This window comes from Stylophora pistillata, chromosome 1, assembly GCF_964205215.1.
Source record: "Stylophora pistillata chromosome 1, jaStyPist1.2, whole genome shotgun sequence".
Classification (NCBI taxonomy): Eukaryota; Metazoa; Cnidaria; class Anthozoa; order Scleractinia; family Pocilloporidae; genus Stylophora; species Stylophora pistillata.
The window spans coordinates 9,890,039-9,911,187 of record NC_142519.1 but is presented as its reverse complement, the minus strand read 5'-3'; the positions used below and the strand labels follow the sequence as shown (position 1 = coordinate 9,911,187).

At 37.5% G+C, this 21,149-nt stretch overlaps 3 protein-coding genes and 1 long non-coding RNA gene across 8 annotated transcripts; 2 read left to right on the top strand and 2 right to left on the bottom strand.

Annotated features, from left to right (window-relative positions):
- Positions 1-108: 108 nt before the first annotated feature.
- Positions 109-5,519, bottom strand: LOC111322004 (thymidine phosphorylase). The gene is made up of 4 exons (XM_022925033.2): positions 4,906-5,519; positions 3,442-3,660; positions 2,092-2,346; positions 109-1,714 (listed from the first exon to the last, which is right to left on the bottom strand). The coding sequence occupies exons 1-4, from the start codon at positions 5,273-5,275 to the stop codon at positions 1,170-1,172; spliced, it is 1,389 nt and encodes a 462-aa protein (XP_022780768.2). The 5' UTR covers positions 5,276-5,519; the 3' UTR covers positions 109-1,169.
- Positions 5,520-5,657: 138 nt separating this feature from the next.
- On the top strand, positions 5,658-17,669 carry LOC111322063 (uncharacterized). 5 transcript variants are annotated; one of them, XM_088735323.1, is made up of 18 exons: positions 5,658-6,141; positions 7,346-7,374; positions 8,642-8,741; positions 8,932-8,975; positions 9,398-9,434; positions 10,455-10,525; positions 10,712-10,940; positions 11,071-11,167; positions 11,567-11,595; positions 12,164-12,453; positions 12,714-12,810; positions 13,654-13,727; positions 14,120-14,195; positions 14,331-14,419; positions 14,567-14,636; positions 15,837-15,896; positions 15,985-16,059; positions 16,541-17,669. In XM_088735323.1, the coding sequence occupies exons 1-18, from the start codon at positions 5,830-5,832 to the stop codon at positions 16,619-16,621; spliced, it is 1,860 nt and encodes a 619-aa protein (XP_088591449.1). In that variant the 5' UTR covers positions 5,658-5,829; the 3' UTR covers positions 16,622-17,669. The 5 variants fall into 5 exon arrangements, 4 of the variants coding, with proteins under 4 accessions (XP_088591449.1, XP_088591444.1, XP_088591451.1 ...); XM_088735318.1 differs by having other exon boundaries at positions 9,398-9,476; XR_015992263.1 differs by lacking the exon at positions 16,541-17,669 and having other exon boundaries at positions 9,398-9,476; positions 15,582-15,896.
- On the bottom strand, positions 11,323-14,801 carry LOC148741164 (uncharacterized). Its single transcript, XR_015992283.1, has 2 exons — positions 14,525-14,801; positions 11,323-14,436 (listed from the first exon to the last, which is right to left on the bottom strand). It is a non-coding gene; the product is annotated as an uncharacterized LOC148741164 (long non-coding RNA).
- Positions 17,670-17,815: 146 nt separating the features above from the next.
- LOC111322035 (uncharacterized) lies at positions 17,816-20,357 on the top strand. The gene has a single exon (XM_022925071.2). It carries the CDS (start codon positions 18,184-18,186, stop codon positions 18,970-18,972), a length of 789 nt encoding a protein of 262 aa, XP_022780806.2. The 5' UTR covers positions 17,816-18,183; the 3' UTR covers positions 18,973-20,357.
- Positions 20,358-21,149: the final 792 nt, after the last annotated feature.

The following is a 21,149-nucleotide window of genomic DNA, read 5'->3' as shown; positions in this document are numbered from 1 at the left end:
CTGTTTTTCGAGAGAAAATACCCATAAATGTTTGGTTGTTGAAGCATTGTTCCATGCTGTTCCTGATCTTCCATCAAGTTTTTCTCAGATTATAAACTTTATCATTGGTTTGATTTTCATAGAGCTTGTATTTCAACTTTATTAGATTGTCACACTCCCATCCTAAAGCAAATAATATGCCCAACTATTGCAATAGTTTATAATTACAATACTTACCAATAGAAGTATCACTTAGATTATAAACCAAAAATGAGCTTGAAAAATTAATGTTTGGGAAGGAAATTGATTTGCATAAAGATTGTGATTATGTTTACCCCATATATTACTCTGCATTTAATTTTTATGTAATTAAACAAGTAAAAATTTGCTCCTTATTAATGAGTTAGGTTCCAAGTTAAAGCAAACATCACTCATAATTTAAGATCAGACAAGGAGTGAAGGAACTCTTTCAAAATACCTTACAGAAAGATATGTATACCAGTATCTAAACACTGATGGTTGCACTTTATTCATTATTAAATTTGTTTCTTGAGTATTTTTAGAAAAGTGTTTAACCTAATGTGAAATACTTTGAACTGTTCAAGTCAGTAGCTTTTTTTAAAGCACTAGCTTCAATTTTCTGGCATTTTGACTATCTATTTGACAGACGCTTTAAGGAGAGATGAACCCGTGTATTTCTCTTATACTGCAAAATTGTGTGAATGCTGATGATCAATGAAGCTATTTCAGTAGACTGAAAAATACACATATTTACCAAGATACTATTCGGAACACTTAAGCACAAATGAATAATTTTTTGACAATTTTCTACAAAGAAAAAGTTAGCCATTTTTACTCCAAAGATCTAAAAATTAATTACCCTCACTATTTATCACTCATCACCTTTAATTTGAGATCAGAGAATTCAGTGATCAATCACACAATATCCTTTGTGTTAATAATTTTTCCACTTTTCATCACTTTTCTGCTTTAAAATGTATGAATGTTATGAGAGGAAAATCCTTGCTTGGTCACCCCTGGGAGTGAAAGGGTAAATTTATGAACAATTTTTTTATGAATGTCTTGACATCATGTACAACTTCCCAAAAAGAAGAAAAAGTAAACCTTCATTTAATTTGTGATGAAGTGACTTGTAAGTATACTGGACTGAGTATACAATTTTTTCTGATTCACTGACATACAAAAATTGAACTTCGTCTTCGGCTGTCAATGACATCAACGATTCTTGAAGCTATGGGTAGATCTGCGGTGCCACCATTTTCTTCAATCTTCAAAGCACTCTTCAAGTCAGCTATCTGAGAATCAGCAAGGTTGCCATTGTGGTACACACTCACCCATCTATCACCTTTATTAACAAATTGACCTATGCGCACATCAAGGACAAACCCAACTCCATGATCAACTTTATCACCCACATCACTTCTCCCTGCACCAAGCTTGTGACCCACTTTTGCAAGGACAAGAGCATCAATACCAGTTACAATTCCACTCTTGTCCACAACAAGCTCAAGCTTTTGGGAAGAAAGGGGTAAGATGCTGAAGAGATCTGCACCTGGGGTACACAGATTTTGAGCCAGATCTGGTGAGACTCCTTGTGCTTTCAGCATGTCACAGAATTTTTGAAGAGCTTTTCCATTTTCCAGTGCATCTGCAATGAGTTTTAAGCCAGTTTTCTGTGATTCTGCTTTGTTTAGTGCTTCAAGTATGTAACCACCTGAAGGAAATCAAATTATTAATTATACAAAATCCAATGAAATTGAAAAGATAAGAGTGACATTTATAAAATTTTATGAAGGCTAATGGGGAGTTGCCAAGAAAGCTTTACCTAAAACCATTCATTTATATTTCAGTTGCTATGAACAAATACGATTTTAGCAGTTTCAAATCCATTGCAAGGCCTTCGTTTTGTCCATTTTTTCTGGCATCAGGTTCAGTTGGGTTTTGGTGGAAGGAGGAGAACTGATCAAGGAACCCTGGAGAAAAATCTCCGGAACAAGGGTGAGAACCTTAAGAAACTAAGCCTTTTGTGACAACAGGTCAAAGACTCCCAACACAAACTGCTGCACTATATCAGCCAACCACCATACTTGCCTTGTTCACACACAAGTTCTTTCAAATCTTCAGGTCCCTTTCCATTCAGACAGCTGATTGCTTCTGCAACCTCCACGCTGTTACCTATAGTTTTTCCCAATGGTGCATCCATGGTGGTGATCAGAGCAACTGCCTTGATGCTTAAACCAAGGCATATACCAACCATAGTCTGGGCAAGAACCTGAGCCTTCTCCTTTGTGACTGTAAATGCTGCTTTGCCAACTTTTACATCCAGTACAAGGGCTGATGGGTTTTCTGATAGGAGATGGCAAAAAGAGAAGTAAATTTGATATTACTAAATAAATGGTAAAGAATAATAATTGGAAGAGGTTGACCATGATATCATGAATTATCATGCAATGCCAAAGTCTGACTTATCTTCCAAAGAGTGATCAAGAGAACAAATTCTTGGTGAGAGAGAAATAAGTTCTATGAATGGTAAAAGATTTCTAATAAATGTATCTGATTATTAAAAACTAGATCATTGGATAATGCAATTCAAGACTTTTTATTGGCTTAGCCATTATGGTATATCAGCCAATATACCATAATCTACAAATATGGCAAGCGTACATGTCAGCTTAAAATTAAAAGGGAGCTAAAAATTTAATAAAATTTAATAACTTAATTTGACATTTTTAATAAAACAATTATTCCACTCGCTCTTGTTGGATATGAGATGATTATAGCCGACTTGGCACTATGCGCCTCGTTGGCTATCTATCATCTCATATCCAACGCGCACTTGTGGAATAATTGTTAATTAGACATTTTGTTGTGTAGTATCGCTGAGTATTTTTACGAGTTGTGCCGTATTTTGACGAGCCCATAGGGCGAGTCAAAATACAAATAACAAGTAAAAATACTCAGCGATACTATACAACAATATGTCTAATAAGTTATTTATTATCCAACACGCCAAACTGTTATTTCAGTGCAGGCGAATTTCGTGGATATTTATTTACGGGGAGTGCGTGACAGAAGTATGCGAAGCGGAATGGAATTGGCGCATTGTTGTGTCGCTGTTTCTATTTTCTTCATAAGATGAAGAAATTTTCTGGTCATCAAGCTCTTTTTCTTCGTTTGATTCATCTAATGAAATTGGACCTATATTTGCCAGCCATTCTGACTCTTAGTCGTCGGAAAAATGATTCAAATTGTCTGCCACTTTTTTTTTTTTTCGTACCTACAATCCAATTCTTCACTTGCGCGATGCGAGAAAACCTGTTTAACCGGTACTACTAGAGAGGAGTACAAATACCGCGTGATATTTGTACTCGTCTATGGCGTTATTTGTACTCGTCTAGGTGTAGTTGGATAATAAAAGTGTAAACCAGATCTTTTGCATACCAGCAGCTTTCTTTGAGATGATAGAACTTGATATCAGAGGTATTGATGACACTGTAGCTGTAACATCCCTTATACGGTACAAAACGCGATCAGCAGGAACCAGTGACTCCGTCTGTCCCACAATACAGCAGCCAACTTTTGCCAGCACATCACACACCTGCTTAGAATCTAGATTCACTTGAAATCCTGGTATTGACTCTAATTTGTCTAAAGTTCCTCCTAAAGGAGATATAAAGAGGGGCTTGATGTAAGGGTGAAGTGATCAGCCAGTCATGAATTATCCCACTTAAAATTCTGAGTATGATGTATCTTTTAAGTCAAACATGTGAATGTTGGGCAAAACCTTTGAGGACAAGGAGGGTGAAATGTAACTGCCAAGAATTTTTGAACTGATGAAGTTCACCCTTATTGGCTAAGATCATATTTTACAGAAATTACTAATATTGCTGAAACTACTGCCTGTTTCTAAATGATTACTGGAAAATAATATTCCCTTAAAAAGTGCAAAAAAGAGTGCAAAATTGTATTTCCACAAGTGAGCCATGTGATACAGTACCCCCCTGGAATTTGTCCCACCTTGTTCACTCCCCCACATGAATATTTATTCACTAAGGATGGGCTGATACCATTTTTCCAAATTGATACAATACAAAGTACTATACTAACATTTTTCTTTGATATCGATATCGATACCGATACTGTGACGTCATTGAGCTTTATGGTAAGTCATATGATTTGATTGACAACATAAAGGGTTATCTTGCACTATTCAAGTTATGCAGATGTTCAGTATCCTATAGAAGAGTCAATAAGACAGTCAAAAATTTAAAATTAGATTAACAACGTACTAAAATCGAAACTCATGGTCGTCAAAGAGTTCACTCTTGTAGCGCTCACAAGCCACAAGACTGGTATACTGCGGTGGTCACTGCCAAATCTCGAGCCCAGAGTCTTTTCGGCTCCTTGGCAGCGGTTGGTCGCCTGGCGTGAGACAAAGCGCGGGGACGTCACTTGCAGTATCGAAAGCACTGATACTTTTCGCTAGTATCGATATTTGCTGATCTGACCTCGGAATCGCCGGTATCAAATATTTGGTATCGGTATTGGCCCATCCTTATTATTCACCTCTCCGAAATAAATATCTTCTTTAGAAATAGTATGCAACGCTATTAAAAGGGGGCGTAATAATAGTGAAGCCAAAAAATATCGGTACGTGAGCTACACTGCAAAGTTCAAACTGAAAAAAACCCGCGCAGTTACATAGTTATTCTTGCTAATTATATGTCTAAATCACTGATGCGTTGATGGCATTCGGTTACAAGTATCTTGTTTGCGGTTGGAGGTTTGATATTTGATTAAATGTAAATATAAACAAACGTGGATGAAACAAACGTGGATGAAGTCTACCGTGATGTATCTTGAAATTAAAACATCACTTTAAAATCAATAGAGAGTAGAGCATACCAGTATGACCGAGGCTTCGACCAGAAATCATCGGCACTTTAACCCCACAAGCAGCCAAGGCGGGTGCGAGCGCTAGACTCACTTTATCACCCACTCCTCCTGTTGAATGCTTATCTGCCACGCTTCCTTGCCACTCTTCGGGCCACGTCAGGGAACTGCCCGACGAAAGCATCGCTTTTGTAAGGCTCACCGTTTCTTCGCGGTTCAGTCCCTTTAAGTACATAGCCATGAGCATTGCACCGATCTGGCTATCGGACGCACCATTCGAAGAGTAGGACGCTTCTACGAAATGATTTATTTCCTGCTCGCTTAGTTCATCACCATCTCTCTTTTTAGCGATCAGGTCTTGAATGGAATATTCACTGGACATTTTGAAGAGTTACTTAGCCTTCTGAAGCAGTAATTTACGGCTTTCTAAGGATATGAATGGAACACTAAAGAACGACACCTCCAACACAAGTTACACTTTACTTTCCTCTCAACTACCCAACCTACCAGACCCTAGGAAATTTTAGAACATTTTCTCTTTTGAGTTTAATTTCACGCCCAACATTGTAAAATAGTACTTAGCCGTAATATGACACGTAAATAATCGTATAATTCTTGAAATAAAGGATAGGTGGAGAGCCAAGGACATGGCGCTTGAAATTACTCTATCCCCTCACCTCCCCTGATCGTAACAATATCGTCTGCGTTCAGTTAATATCCATTTTTATCAAGTTCAGTGATAGGTTTACGACAATTTTCCAGACAGAATGGGAGGAACAGAGTTAAAAACAAGATATTACTCCGAGAATCCATTTATAGAGTCTAAATGGCTGTGCAGTCAGAGTGTATGTGAGTCTGTTTATTTTTTTTGTTTTTGTTAGCGAGCGTGCTGTGATATCGATTGCTCTGCTGGAGCCGTGGCCAGAACTCGTTTCCATGGAACTTTCCAGAACCAATGATCTTGTCCCTGAACTGTACACCGGTCAGTCACTTGGAAAAAGCGCTTCGAAATATACGATAATGCTCCCATCGATAACAAATGGACAAATTAGAACTGATTCAAGTCCCATTTATGGCTTTAATGGCATACATGGGATTAAAATTGTAAACAATTCAAAGGCAAAGGACGAAGAAAGAAACTGTCCGAGTTTACCGCTCATTTCAGAGGGTTCCTTTACTTCGCTCGTCAGCAGGAGATCGGAGAAAACTTCACAGAATGGTGAAGGATCAGAAAAAAGAAATGACCAGGTAAGTGAATATGTTTTTATTAGAGAGAGATCTAGCACACCACTTAACTCAATTCAATCTGTTTCATGCATGCTTAGTTTGTACAAGAGATGAATGCGCCCTTTGTTGATATTTTTTGTGGTGTTGTTCAATTAAGGCATGCCGTGTTTATTTTGAAACTGATTGTAAATATTTGTAAAGTTGAATTTCTTTATGGGTAAACTTAAGCTAAAGAAAAGAGATATCACTGAATTGTCTCAATCTAACTTTTCATTCTTTATTTCAAGGCGATGTTGAGATTGCTAATTTCAAAGGAACGAATTATTTTGATTTGACGTAATTCTATTTTTTTATTTGTTTGTGTTAAGGTAACAATATTTTATCATAAAATTAATTGCCTTTGGAGTGTTATCCATACCGTTCGATTTCAGCAGTCGTGGAAATGAATTTCTTGATCTTCATGCGTTAGGTTTACGAATTAAAGAAATTCCTGATTTTCAGATCAAAGAAATCGAGAGCGGATCTTGATAGGAAAATTGCAGTCATGTAGAAAAATTCATGCTTGTCGAAGGGGTCTCGATTGCATTAGCATATCTACTTTGATGATGTTTCGCCAGAAAATCTGATCTTTTTAGCAGATTGACTCTAACTAATGTAAGTAACAATGTTGCAAGGCAGACACTGCATCTTCTTTCGCAGAAGATGGGGTCTAGGGTGGTGTTTCAGTTGTATGACTGGATCTATATACCGCCGGGAGCACTTGGCTAAAAAAATTGTTTTGCTCCATCAAAATCTCGACAAAATTTTCCATTTGTGGGTGCACTGAAAAACAGCAAAATGTAGTATTTATTAACCACCAAATGTCAATTATGGATAATTAATAAATAATAATTAATAAAATTGACCCGATGATTCAGCTTCAACATAAACTTGGGAGCCATGATAGTTGTATTTTAGAACTGATCATCAAACTGCATCCCAAGGTACAAATCTTCCATCTTTACCATGGGATTTCCATGTAGAAATGGAATATTTTGGTGGCCTGCTGCCTGAAAGACTAGCATTTAATACGCAAAATCAAATTTTCTTGATTGATGTATTCCTTCAAAGCGGGGCTTGTAAATTACTTATTACTTGAAATGTTAGGTGAGATGCATGTATAGATACTGGTAGTTAATTTCAAATATATGTTACTGAACATGTGAATATCTTTCTTTCTGAAAAGGGAATAAGTTCTAAAGGAGGAATTGAAAGGTCAGTCTAGAACAAGTTACTGTAAAGTTATAGTCAGGTATATTTGATATGACTGGTCATTGCCTTTTGAATGAAAGCTTCATTGATACACGTAATTTGAGTGATAATGTTCTAAGTCATTTACAAGATAGAGTGGGAAGTTTTGACTTAAATCTGCCAGTCTTCCTGTGATAAAGTTGTCTCAGGTTACATGTTGCCTTAGAATTGCTGTTGTCTGCTGTGATTGGTGCCAACAGCTTTGAAGATGTGTGCATTGGGTATGTTGCAGTTGTATGGTTCTCGTATTGATGTGTTTCCTAATAGTGGGCATCCGTGCCTCTTGGATTTATATTTCACGAGTGACCCTGTTGATATTCTTGGGGAAACATCTTCAGGAAATCCCCTGCTTCACCCTGGGTGTGTTGAAGAGGGGATAGTGATCAATAACCTTTACTTTATTCCAAAGCAGGCTTGATGTTGTGTTTATACTGTGAAAACTGTCTCAATCCGTAATGGAAATGACTATATTATGAAACAAATGGTACTACTTCATTTCTAGTGCCTTCATCATGCTGAGAAAGGAGAAGGTTCTTCAAAATGAAGCCTTGCTCTCAGAAACAAACTTTGTAATTTTGCAAACTCTATCTCTTCTTGAATAAGTGTCCTTCTTCCTCAATTTAAGGTAAAATTGAAGAACAGCTCCCCAAAATATCAGTAGGCCGACTGTCGGCCGACTGTCGGCGAATGAAACACAGAAAATGCAATGAAAACAAATTCAGAAATGAGTAAATAGACTGTCATCTTGGTAAGTTTTAACTTTCACAATTACCTCAAAATGAATTATGATTAACAACATGGGATAGAGGTAAATTACGAGTGCAAGGCATTATTGGCCAGATCGATCATCATTTATGTGAACTTGATGTGTAGTATCTGACTGACATTAATTTTTGTTCCACTGAAATTGGAAGAGTTTAGTTACTTAGATTTAGCAATACAAGTAAATTTTTTCAAAGACTCACAAAATTGCATGAGCCATGTTTTCATTGTGTTTCTGTTGTCTTTTCATTGTTTTCTGTGTTTCATTTGCCAATGGTCGGCTGACAGTTGGCTGACAGATATTTTGGGAGTTCTTCTTTAATTTTACCCAATTTAAAGTGAACTTAGAAGTATATCTCAAGCAAGAAGTTTGCCAGCTTTGAGCTGTTTATGTGTGGTACATAGGTTAACAACTTTACTTTTAGTTATAGTTGATATCCTATGTATAGATTTTTTTCTCTTTTTATAGTGGATCCAGTGGGTTAAAAATGAAACAATTACAGCTTGATTGTGAATTTAAAAATGCTGAGCATGGTTGGTACCCTAAAGGGCTCGACCCTTGCCTTGCTGTAAGTCACAACAATCATTATATTATAAATGTAGTAAGACTTACTGCCTAGTGCGTTTGCATTAAGGATCAGACCACAAAAAGATTACTCTATTTGATGTCAGTCATTTTGTCATCATGCCATTCAAAAAGCAATCCTGTTGATTTTTTCTTTCAAAACTTTATTAAATATTCTTTTCTTAACTGACCAGAATTCAAGTCAAGCCTCACAGCTCCCAACAATGGGATTTCAAATGTAAGTGAGAGGATGCAGAAGTACTAAAAGGTTACGAAAATTATTCTGACCATTGTGTGCTTGGTTGCCAAGCCTTTGAATGGAAGTGAGGCTAGGGGTTACCTTGTTATGATAAAAACCTTGCTGCCTTTCAAATGTAAATCACTTTGTTATCATGCTGACTAGATACAGGTCTCTATCACAACCAGGTCACCTTTAGCCTCACTCTGAATCAAAGGCTTGGCAACTAAGTACACAACTGTAAAATGGCCTATTGACTGAAATAGCAAAAAAGGTGATAGCTATATCCATAAATCAAATCTAGTTTTCTCCAAAATAGATTTAAGTGATTTTACTGACCAGTAGCAGTAACATTTTTGCTGTGAGAAAAAATTTTAAAGATGCTGACCATTTTTTATTTCACTCACTTCCTCTAATTTCAGGTTGAGTACTTCAGAAAGATTGATACTTCATCAATCGGTGGGTCAGCCTGTGGGAAACTTACCTAGAAAGAAACACCTGGTATTTAAATTCATAGATACTATGACTACTCAAAATGGAATCACCACCTTAACTCTTTCACTCGCAAGATCTCATTATTAATTCTCCTTACAGTCTTACATACAATTCTCTTGTTCTTGGTTCAGAGAATTTGGTATTGGATCAACTTATAATCTCCTAATTGATACATTTTGTAATTCTCATCACTTGTCTGCTTGATATTGTATTGGTAACTCAAGGAGAAACTATTTCTTAGTCACTCATGGGAGTTAAAGGGTTATTTAGGTGGGGCAGTTGGGGGAGGGGGGGTTAAGTTGGGAAGGGGAGCACTGGGACAGTTGCATATCTTATTGACTCCCCTAGTGCTATGTTGAATGTCTGGTACTCTTGGACTCTTCCAAACAAAGACCAGACAAGGAGTGAATTCACCAGTAGCAGACAGTTATCACAGAGATCAAAGGAATTCATGGCACCCATTGGCACAATTAGGTTTATGAAAGTATGAATCAGTAATAATGATGTATAATTATATGTAGGAAGTATCTTTTCTCTCTCACTGAATAAGGTTTATCTTAATGGACTGTGAATGATATTGGTTGGAGCTCTATTGACTCCTTCCCTACCACAGACAGACACCCTCTCCAACCAGCAGAAACATAATATTCAAGCCATGGCAAATAACCAGGCTCTCAGTAATGTTTTCATTTGAGGACATCTATATGTGTCCTTGATCACTGGGTGACAAGACAAAGGACGTCTGTAATAAGTCCTTGGTAGGGAATCAGGGTTAATAGTTTTTATGTAATTAATCACAATAAATATGATCTCAAGTTTTTTATCTTAATTTGTAGCTGGAATTTGTTCGTAATATTTTTTCTTAGATTGAAAAATTAATATTCCAGTGTTTAAGGAGATGGGGTAAATGGGTAAAATGTTAAGCTTTATAATTAATAATTGTACATCTTGAATAATAAGTTTTGTTACTTTAATATGCTATAGACAACCAATGGCAGCACCAACACGAAAGGGTATCAAATGACACTTGGTGGACAGAGTGTTGTTAACACTAGGTCAGTTCTGGTATTTCACATAAAACCATTTTAGAGAGACCTTAGAACATTAAATGGTAAATATTGTTTTGTTGTCATGGAGAGAAGTTTCTTTAATTTTGTATCTTATACTTCCCTGAGTTTTTTTATATTCTGGGTAATCTGCATGGAAGTTTTTTTTTTTAACTCGTTTAACCTCTTTTCCAGGTATAGGATGCCATCAGTTGGAAATGGTGTTTCTAGGACTAAAGATGCATCTGTGGCCAAGTCATCATATCTGTCTGAACCATACCCTGCTAAAATACACAAAAGAGAAGTTAGTAAACTTGAAGGATTAGTAATACACTCACGTTCATGCTCTTGTAGACGTCACACACAAGAGAAAGAACAAAAGGCAACCCTTAATTCAAGATCTTTAGATAGTTGGAGAAAAGAGGTAAGTTTGCTCCTTTGGTAATGTCAAAATGTTGTTGACGTTTGATTCAGCCTTTTTTTGTAGATAAATGAAGCATTTTAGCAGTTTTAACAGATTTATTGTGACCACAAGTGATACTGTTTCTGCTTAGAGACTGAACAATATTGAAAGAAAGGATGGCCCAAACAATAAAAAAGCAGTAAAACCAACTGACAGACCTCCTCCAAAGAAGCAGCAAACACCCAATGGTATGAAAGTCATGTGTGTTCTTATTTCGTAACACCATCTGGTGTATATGTGGAGTCTGTTGTGTGAATAAAAGAAAAGACTAGCAAAAAATAGAAAAAAAATTGATGGTGATGTTAGCCTCACTCTCAGAGTTCTGCATGTGGCACTAACATCATTCTTTTTGTTTTTTTTTTTTTTGCACTGTTTTTTTACTTATGCAACAGACTTCTGACCTCAGGTTGGTCCAATTGAGTGTGTTTTATGCAGGGATTCTCATAAAACACAGAGGATGGCTAACTTCCCAGAGGAGTAAACAACCACCTTTAAGAACTTCATTGTAAGAACTTACTTTGAATTTAATTTAGTAATTTGGGATAAGGTTTATTACTTGCCTCACTTGGTACTTGTTTTGTTGTCAGGATTGGATGGTCCACAGTCAAAGAGAAAGGTGATTCAGTTATTTTCTGCTTTTCTTCTTTTAAAATGGCTAAAAGATAATACTTTAATTCTATGAGAAACAATGTTTCTGCTAGTTTGGAGGCCGCAAGAAAAGCAACAAGAAATAATAACTTGTAACCAAAAAATTATTTCAACAATGATTGTTTCTCTTTTTAGTTTAGAGTTTGATGTCAAGAGCTCTTGTTTTCTCGTCAACTTTTGTTTTGTTGCAATTTTTGATGGAATGAATTTTATATGAATTGTGAATAAAAATCAAACAAAGGAATGTGGGTAGCCGGGGGACTGCACTACAAGAAATTATGGAAAAGAAGCCTGAAAAAATTCAGGCTTTGACACAATTTGAACCTGTGCCACTCAGGTACTAATTGGCTCCACTACCAACTGAGCTTATGTGTGGCTTCCTAGCTTAGTTGGTAGACTGTGTACAACTAGTATCTGGAGGGCATGGATTCAAATGCCATTGAAGACTGATTTGGTATACAATTGCTTGTGGTGCAGTCAATTCTTTTTATGAATCAAAATAAAAAAATCAAATTCGTTGTTTTTGCTATCTACAGAGCAAAAGGGCAAATGTACTTGCATCAGACAGCTTCTTCAGCCTCCCAGACCACCGAAAAAGAGTTAAGAAGTCCACAACCAAAATGAATGGTCAGACACACCTTAAATCCCCACTAAGAGTAAAAGAAGTCAATAGTACAGAACCAATACCCACAATTGACATTGTAACTGAAGAACACCAAGAGGAGTCTATGATATATGTGGAAAGTTTTGATGAAGACCTTGGCAATAAAATTGAAAAAGAAGATGTTGTAGAGCAAATGGATTTAGAGTATCCAAATAACAAAAGGTTTGCTAGAAGCTTAGATCAGGGTTAATTCCATTTTTGTATTAAAAGGAACTCTTAATTTCTGAATTAGACTTGAGTTCTAGGCAATAATAGCAGACTGACTTGAGAAAAAAACCTATGGCGAAATTAGAGGAATTGTTTTGGGTTGTTTTTGAAATCCAGGACAGTTTTACAGTTCTTCATATTCTTTTATGAATTAAGCTCATCTGAATTAAGCTCATCTTCAACCAGTCTAAGCTGTACCTTTTTGTGTGTTATAGGGAGCCCAAGGACCATTCCACTAGAGTAGACGTCACTTCTGTGGCCTCCTTAACAGTGTGTGAGCCACAACGATCAGCCACACCCAGACTTTTGAAGGTTGGGAAATGATGGTGAAAAAACAGTTGTTGATTAGGTTTCGTTGAACCAAATTAAAGCTTTTACAATGGCCAATCCGAGCTAAGGACAATATTTTTATCACCAGAAGTATGCGAGAAATCAAACTAAGCACACGTATTACCTCAACGTCAAAGTCTGCGAAAATGAGATACCCATGCCAAGATTGGTTTTAGGTTTACATCCGATTGGCAGAGAAGGTGACATTAGGGTTTTGAACCAATACATATTGGTGTTAGAAAATTAATATGCTGATAGACTCAATACAATACTCATCATCATTCACTCGAGGCCAGCTTTTGATTGAAAAATGGGAACAGAATGGAAAATTAATGAGATAGCTTGCGTTTGGGTTTACTTCATTCTGTGATTGGTCACAATATTTCCGCTTCTCTCACGACTAATCAGATGTCAGTCAGACCTTGTGATATTTTGCTTTGTTATAGTTGACTTTTGTGATTACATTGGCTCTTGTTTGAGTATACTCCACCGCAAAGCACTCCTGTGTATGATCATTGTTTCTGACGCCCTATGTGGCGGTCACACAAAAATTATTGATGTTTCTTTCTAAATTTAAATGCGCAATTCGGGTAAAGTGTAAGAATAGTTACGTTTTGCTCTTAGACAAGTTACACCCTGTGTGTAGCATGTGTGTTCTTCTGCGTGTTACAAGATAGTCGTGTTCTTGCCGAGCGGTTGTTACGCAGGCTAAATTAAAAGTCACACACACAAATAATTAATAAACTGAATAACCGTGAATGGTAGTAGATTTTGTTATTTGAATATTTTGCTTATTCTTAGTTTTGCCCGTCCTACTTATTCCAGGTTTCTTCTGATCAACAAAATGATATTTCCGCCTCATCTGCAATTTTCAAAAAGCTGGACACTGATTGCGATGGGTAAGTGATTTAAAAATACTGTAAAGGGGTGAATGGACTGCGTTTCCCTTTTCATTCGTATGTATCGATTTCACATCGTTTTCTGCTCCTTCTGGAAAGGGCGCAGTAATGTTTCATGACGGTGCATTAAACATAGTGCCGGCCGTGTTCGTCCAGTGTCGATTAGATACGCTAAGTGACGGTCAAATGCGTTCAGTGGCGATGAAGTACATCGAGGGATGTTCTGTGATGGATCGGGCTGAATTGTGATAGTCATGAAAGACTAGTGTACGAGTACGTTTTAAGTTATTTGAATTTTTTTTTTTTTTTTTTCCAGTGGTCACAGTCAGTGGTTTATTAATTAGATTAGCTCCAAATGCCTTGCTGTTTTTTATTTTTCCCTTTTTTATTAGACACATATCTTTTAATGAACTAAAGAAAAGCCTTCCACCTCATGTAACAAGACAACAAGTCAGCTACCTGAAAAAGGTAAACATCGGCCATGCATACAGTAAATAGCTTTACTCAGTCTCATCCATAGTTTTCGTAACCTCTGTTTTTTTTTTGTTGTTGTTGTTGTTGTAGTAGTTGTCATTGTTGTTTGAAATCCTGTCAATATCTCAGATTTACGACATAGCTTGCGAGAGTACTTACTTTGGTTTGGAGGAGTTTACAGCGACTCATCAAATGTGTGATCTTTTGGCCAAATCAAGGTGAAGTCAACTTTATTCTAATGATGAAAAGGTTTCGATCCTTATGTGACTGCACTCACATAAGTAAGGTATTCTTGACAACTTTTTCCCGCCTTATCAATTTACCATGATACCGTGTGTCAAATTGCTTTCTTTTTTTCTTCTCAGCTCTGTTGTCTCAAATGCACTCAACAGCCTGGATTATTCTTCTATGGATTACTGGCTCAGTGCTTTTATGGTAATGAGTGAAGCTGACTGAAGTGTTGAAAACCTTAACTTGTTATCTCTCATGATTGTAGTTCATATTCCTCGCTCGCTTGAGTCCAACAGCAAATGCGTGAACGTTATACACCGAATGCAAATCGGCGTCCAATTTGAGTTGCTATTGTTCTGGACTCACTTGCCTCTCACACATGTAATAATCCTTTTGTGTTTCCACGTGAAGACGATGCTAGTGAGTCCAGAACAATGGCAATTCAAACTGGACGCCCTATTTGCATTCGTTGTAGAGGATATCAATAGGCGGATTCATGCTGACGTCATTGTTTACATTTTTGCTCATTTGCATATGGCTTCGCGTAAAGAAGGAAGCATGTTAGATACAAATTGACTTCAGGCAGCTAAAGAGCTAAAAAAACCCTAGAATATGGTGAAATTTTTAGCTCTTTGGGTGTAACATTCAAGGAGAAATAGTCCATCAAAAACTGCAAGATTTCTGGGTGGCAAAAGCGCTAATGAGCTCATACATTCTATGTAAAATTTTGAGTTTTTTCAACCCGTGTAGCACAAAAAGTATTCAATGCATCAGGCTCGTATTCATTGGCCGAGTTAATCGTACTTTGACCTTTCGATATTCAGAACTGATTTATTTTTAGCTCCATCCGAAACTGAATTGCTTATGCTAATGAGGCAAATATTGTAAACAAGGATTCCCGTATACATACGTCAATGAAAGACTTGAGAATCTATAAATTGCCTTTAACTGCGCATGCATTGATAGAGGTGTTTTAATCCTCCGATCGTGACTCAAAGAGTGATTCCACTCGTGAGAAAGGAAACTACACAAGCCATGCGAGGTACTCAAGATCTTTGAAAGCAACCGGAGTTCAGCCCACCTTCGGTTCAATTTCTATACCAAAAAGACATGTTCTGTGGCTCATTTTAGTTCTTACTTCCTTTGCAGCTGTTTAGCCTCGCCACATGACACGCCCTCTCTCGGGCGCACGTCGGGATTTGTGACAAAGCACCGATAAAAGCGAGCTGAATGCTCTATGCTGGGAATGAGTTCATTTCGTTACTATAGTAAACGAAGATATTTCTTTTTCTCATAGAACACGGGCTTTTTTTTAGTACTCGATGGTTACAGATTTTATTCGTTAACAGCATAAACCGCCTCACTAAACCTAAACCAGACATAATTTATTTCACCTTTCTTCAGGAATCTTTCAGCAAAGTTGACAAAAAGCAGAGCGGGACCATAGACATGCAGTCCTTTGAGGTAAAATATTTTAAGACCTACAAAGAACAGAGACCAAATTGGTGAAAGTTGTTTTTGTTTATCTTACACCACGTGATGTTTTCTCCAGAACATGCTGGCCTCTATTCTTAATGTTCATCCGGGATCCTTTACTATGCAGAAGGTTCTTAGTAATGTGAACAAGGTGAGCTATGTTTTTGAATAATCTACCAACTGAACGTGTTACTAACGTAATTGTTTTCTGAAGTCAAATGCAGAGAAGCCTTTGTTGTTTATGACTAATCTTCTTACATGCATCTGCAGCCTGAGTCAGTTTCGAAGCTTTGTAGCCGCCTGCACTGTTTCTCTTTCGATGGAGGTTTTTTGCGATTTTTTAGTGGAATCGTGACTTTGAGTAGTTTCTCCTGTTCCAGGCAGTTTGTAGAGACAAACGAGCGAAAAACTGGGGCAAACGGGAAAGACACTTAGGGGAATGAAGTTCACTCGTTCCTCTCCACTGACTGAGAGCTTTGCAAATGATTCACGCAGTTATTTATGTTGGTGGATATTGCGTCGTTAAGAGAGAACGAATGTCGTGATGTCAGTTTCCTTCGACGCTCAATTTAAAACTGCTCTATCAGGAGGCTTACTAATATGATTTTTTTTTTCTTCGTTTCTATGTTCAGACCAAATACGATACCATTACTGGCGTGGAACTACTGGCACACATTCCGTACTTTGTGACTGCCGCACCAAATGACATTTAGTTTAACGCCGATGGATGCAAGTGCAGATATTATACAGAGAGCGACATTCTGTGCTACAATGCATCAAGTCGTATGTCACCTACTGGGTGTGCAAAATCATCGTCAAATTTGTTCTGTGTGTGGACGTGGTTCCAAAGACAACCAGTTGTCAAACAGGTCATCAACCTGGAAAACCCAGCCTTTATAAGCCGAAAGAATGTGGATGACGCAACAAGCCCCTCACGCCGTGAAAATGGAGATTTTAGATGAATTCCTTCTCAGAAACGGTCGTGATGAGTTGTAGTTCAGTGGTTACCAAAATAATAGGCGGCGAAGTTGACTTTGGTTCCTATGTGGTCTTTATTTGATCGGAAGACTGTCGCCTTGTCTCTTTGAAGTGAGAGTCATGAAAATCGATAGAATTACCTTTAATACACGGATCTAGCCCATAAAATGTCTTAAACTCATTTGTAGAGATTAGTTTAGAAAGTGGAATAGATTAGAAAGTGTTGGAATGTACTGAACGTTAGCGATGGTGTTTTGATAATTTCCTCTGTACCGACCCTGTTCACTTTCGGATTCTTTTTAAAGTTTTATTGTTAGTTTATAAGGCCCTAAATGGTATGGCACCATTATATATCACAGAATTACTTAGTTGTTGTTCATGTTCACGTACGCTACACTCTACCGATCAAAAATTTCTGGCAGTTCCGAAGTCAAGACTTAAAACATACGGCGACAGGGCCTTTTCCGTTGCTGCACCTAAACTCTGGAACGAGCTGTCATTAGATCTTAGAAGTTTAGATACACTTAATTTATTCAAGAAACACTTAAAGACTGATCTTTTTTAAAAAGCATATAATGTTTAACTTTTTGATAATTTGGAATAGGATTTACTGTGATATTTTTATAAATAAGTCTGCAAATAGGTTTTCAATTTATTCATATTTTATTACCAGTGGGACCTTTTTAATTATTTTAATATTATGAATTGTAAAGCGAATTGGTCAATTAGTGGAGTTAGCGCTATATAAATTATGTTAAATTAAATTAATTTCCCTCTACTGAACTTTAGCGAAGGTTTTTTGAAAATTTACTTCCGTACCGACCCTGAAGTTCTCTGACACTCTTCCTCTACTGAACTTTAGAGGTGTTTTGAAAATTTACTTTCGTACCGACCCTGAAGTTATCATACTCTCTTCCTCCTTACTGAACCGACTTTAGAGAAGGTGTTATGAAAATTTACTTCCGGACCGACCCTGAAGATATCTTCTGCTCTCCCTCTACTGAACTTTAGAGAAAGTGTTTTGAATTACTTCCGTACCGACACTGAAGATATCTTACGCTTTCCATCTACGTTTAAACGTCGGGGTTATTTCAGTTTCCGGTGAGCGAAGACAAACTTTGGTGGATACATAAAACCATTCTCGCCTGCGCGGCTTTGTACTCCAGCCCAATATTCGACTTCGACTTGTGCATTTCTGCTTTGGTATTCCTCGTATCTCGTTTGCATCGCACTTCAAACACGATACAATTGAGCGATTGAGAGCATCCACTTGCCTAACGTGTTCGACTTAATCAGAATGGCGGACACAACCGGCTACATTCTGATACGGGAAGATATGAGGAGAGTAAAGACGAATCGTCATGTTTGTTTTGAGGTTGCCGTTATGTTGACTTATTTTGGCATTCTTTTATGGCGTCTTATCAGCTTCGTTCTGTACACCGTTCACGCTACAGATTGTTTCTTCCGCGAAAAGCTTACGAGTTTTCACTGCCAAAACTTCACAATTTTTCCTCACGCGAACGAACTGGAGATAAGTTGGCAGGTGGTGTCGTTTATCAACACTGTTCTTGTTATTCTTGTGCTCCGGAAAGTGCCCAACTATGAAGGATATCTTTCTGCTCTTCGAAACAACTCGAAACATGCCCGGTTCTGGTCGCTTTTCGCGCAGTTGTTGGTCGCTGTTGCTTACAACATCATCGCCATCTGCACAGAAACATCTAGAGTTAGTAAAATTATTGAAGTTATGTTTATTCTCGAACAGATTGCGACGACCCTGGTGGTGTATCTGTGGAATACTGTACCCGCACCCTGGAAAGAATCCAATGACACCGTAAAGAACTTGGCATACTCGCTTACTCTGCATTTACACTTCCTCGAGAATTCATATCTTTTTGGTTTGGATACTGCACATGCAGCTTTCCGAGTAACAGGTGTGAACAATTTTTGGCGAACCTCATCTCCCCTTCAGGCGGTTACTATAGTGGTGGGTGCTGCCGAAGCCACCTTTTATTACGCCATGATGAAATTTTTTTGGAACAAATGGTTTGACGATCGAAGAGATCTTCTGATCAATGACAATGTTTGAGAACCTCATTTGCATCGGTCACGGGTAGTCGACGCTATGAATAAAACTACAGTTCTTCAACAAATTAGTAAATAAGGCGCGATTTGTGAGCCGAGCTTTTCATGAGCAGAACTTGACCGATTAGAATCTGAACTGACTTAGAGATTATGAACTAGTTTCCAATCTCTTGGAACCGACTTAAATTGAATAAAGGAGACCTCTTGATTCAGATGGCGACTTCAATTAGCTGTTTATGGCAGTGCACAAGACAGGTTCAAGAAAACTCCTTCAAAATACGTCATAATACCTTGTGCCTTTGATTCAGTAAATGGAAAGTTCAGCCGTCTGGAACTGCAACCGTTGCAAGAGTTAACTTTCCCGACCAAGCCTGAGCGGAAGAACGGTCGAGCTGTTCCAATTACACTGAATTAAGTAGCCATTCTTAATCGACTTCAGAAGCGGAACTCGTTATGTACGTAATTCAAGTTATTACCTTGGGGTCATGAAAGGTTCGGTGTCTAAACTGAGCTTAGGTTACAATGTGATTGACTGATTGATTTAGTAAACAAGGCTTTTCCATGGTGAAAAGACGGTTTTACTTACATTCGCGGAGGCAATATCGGGTAGTCTATATGGGTAAGACTTGAAGAAAAAGTTTGAAGCTATGTCATGAATGACCATGTTTGAGTACTCCATTTACATCAGAGGTCAACGGTAAGAATAGAGCGAAACTGTGGTCGAGAAATCAGCAGACCAGGTTTGGTTTGGTTCGAATTTGACCCAAACCAACTTCAGAAGAAAGTTCGCCTGTTTATTCAGACGCCTATAAATCACGCTTCATGGGAAGTTTGGCGTTTAAACCCGGGCATAAGTCGCATAAGTTTTTGAGTGACTCGAATAGTAACTGAAAAGAGTGTTTGAAAACGGTTGCAACGACTGACTACCTAAGGAGACAAGCATAACGAACTCAATGACTGACTAACACAAAAATTAACAATTTAAGGAAGGCATCAGTAAATAATGATAACCTACGGGTTAAAATTGATTGGTAATCAGTGTAGTTAACTGGGCCTTTCCCACTCGACTCGTGGCCAACTCAGACAAAGTTGAATGTTCCTGGAGGCAAAATAATCTATGATTAACGACAACTTTATTTGCATTAGAAAGATATTTACAAAATGAAACAAGGGTGCCGCAAGGAACGAACCTAATCTTCGTATTAGCTGACCCCCAGACCTAAGAATAAACTCCAATTTTAATCATAATTTAAAAAAAAAAAAAGATAAGACGGTATCAGTATGAAATTCACAAATAAAATTCTCAGTAATATACTTCAAGGAAAAAGTGCACTTCTTTTTTTTTTACTTGTTAATGACAATAAATGGAAGGGAGTACTTACATGCTTAGACCATAAGAAGCTTCTTCAATTTATCAACATTCGCTTCCTTGACACTATCGTTCGGTAGGGAGTTCCAACCATTGAAATTCCTGTACCAAAAATAATTCTTTAAAATATTTGTCTTAAGGTTCAGAAGTCATAACTTATTTGATTACCTTGCGAGGCTGTTGAAAATCTTGATATGATCTTCTAATTTAGCATAGGATATTTATATTTAATCACATTACGACGTTATAACCTAAAGAGAACTGATCATCAGATCGCAGTGATATTTTGGCCAAATCAAAAACAATTATTGGATTCGGTTTTCGTATGATAGCGATAACTATCAAAGCCTCAGTTTGTGTTATCCGCCTCAGCCTTCGGCTTTGGCAGATAGCAAACTTTGGCCTTGATAATTATCGCTCTCATACTCAACCTCATCCAATAATTGTTGATTATCCCCCACGGACCCATCACCTGTTTTTCTTTCTTAGAAACTCACTCTCTTTAATCTTGAATTCGTTTCGTTTAGAGCAGAAAGTGCTACTACAGCCGGATCTGAACTATATGCAAATATATTCAAAATTTAACCACATATCAACCGTCAATGTATTTTACGCTTGCTGTCTATCATTTTAAAAGTAATGATATACGTATAAACCGTAAGACCTGTATTTCAGTTTTCGGGTAACGAAGAACAGTGCATGCAATAAACTATTCTCCCCTTCAAGGTATCGCAGTCGCAACACTCGACCTCGATTTACGGTCTTCTGTTCCGAAAAAGCGAAAACACAATTTCCGGGATTACCCTTTAGGG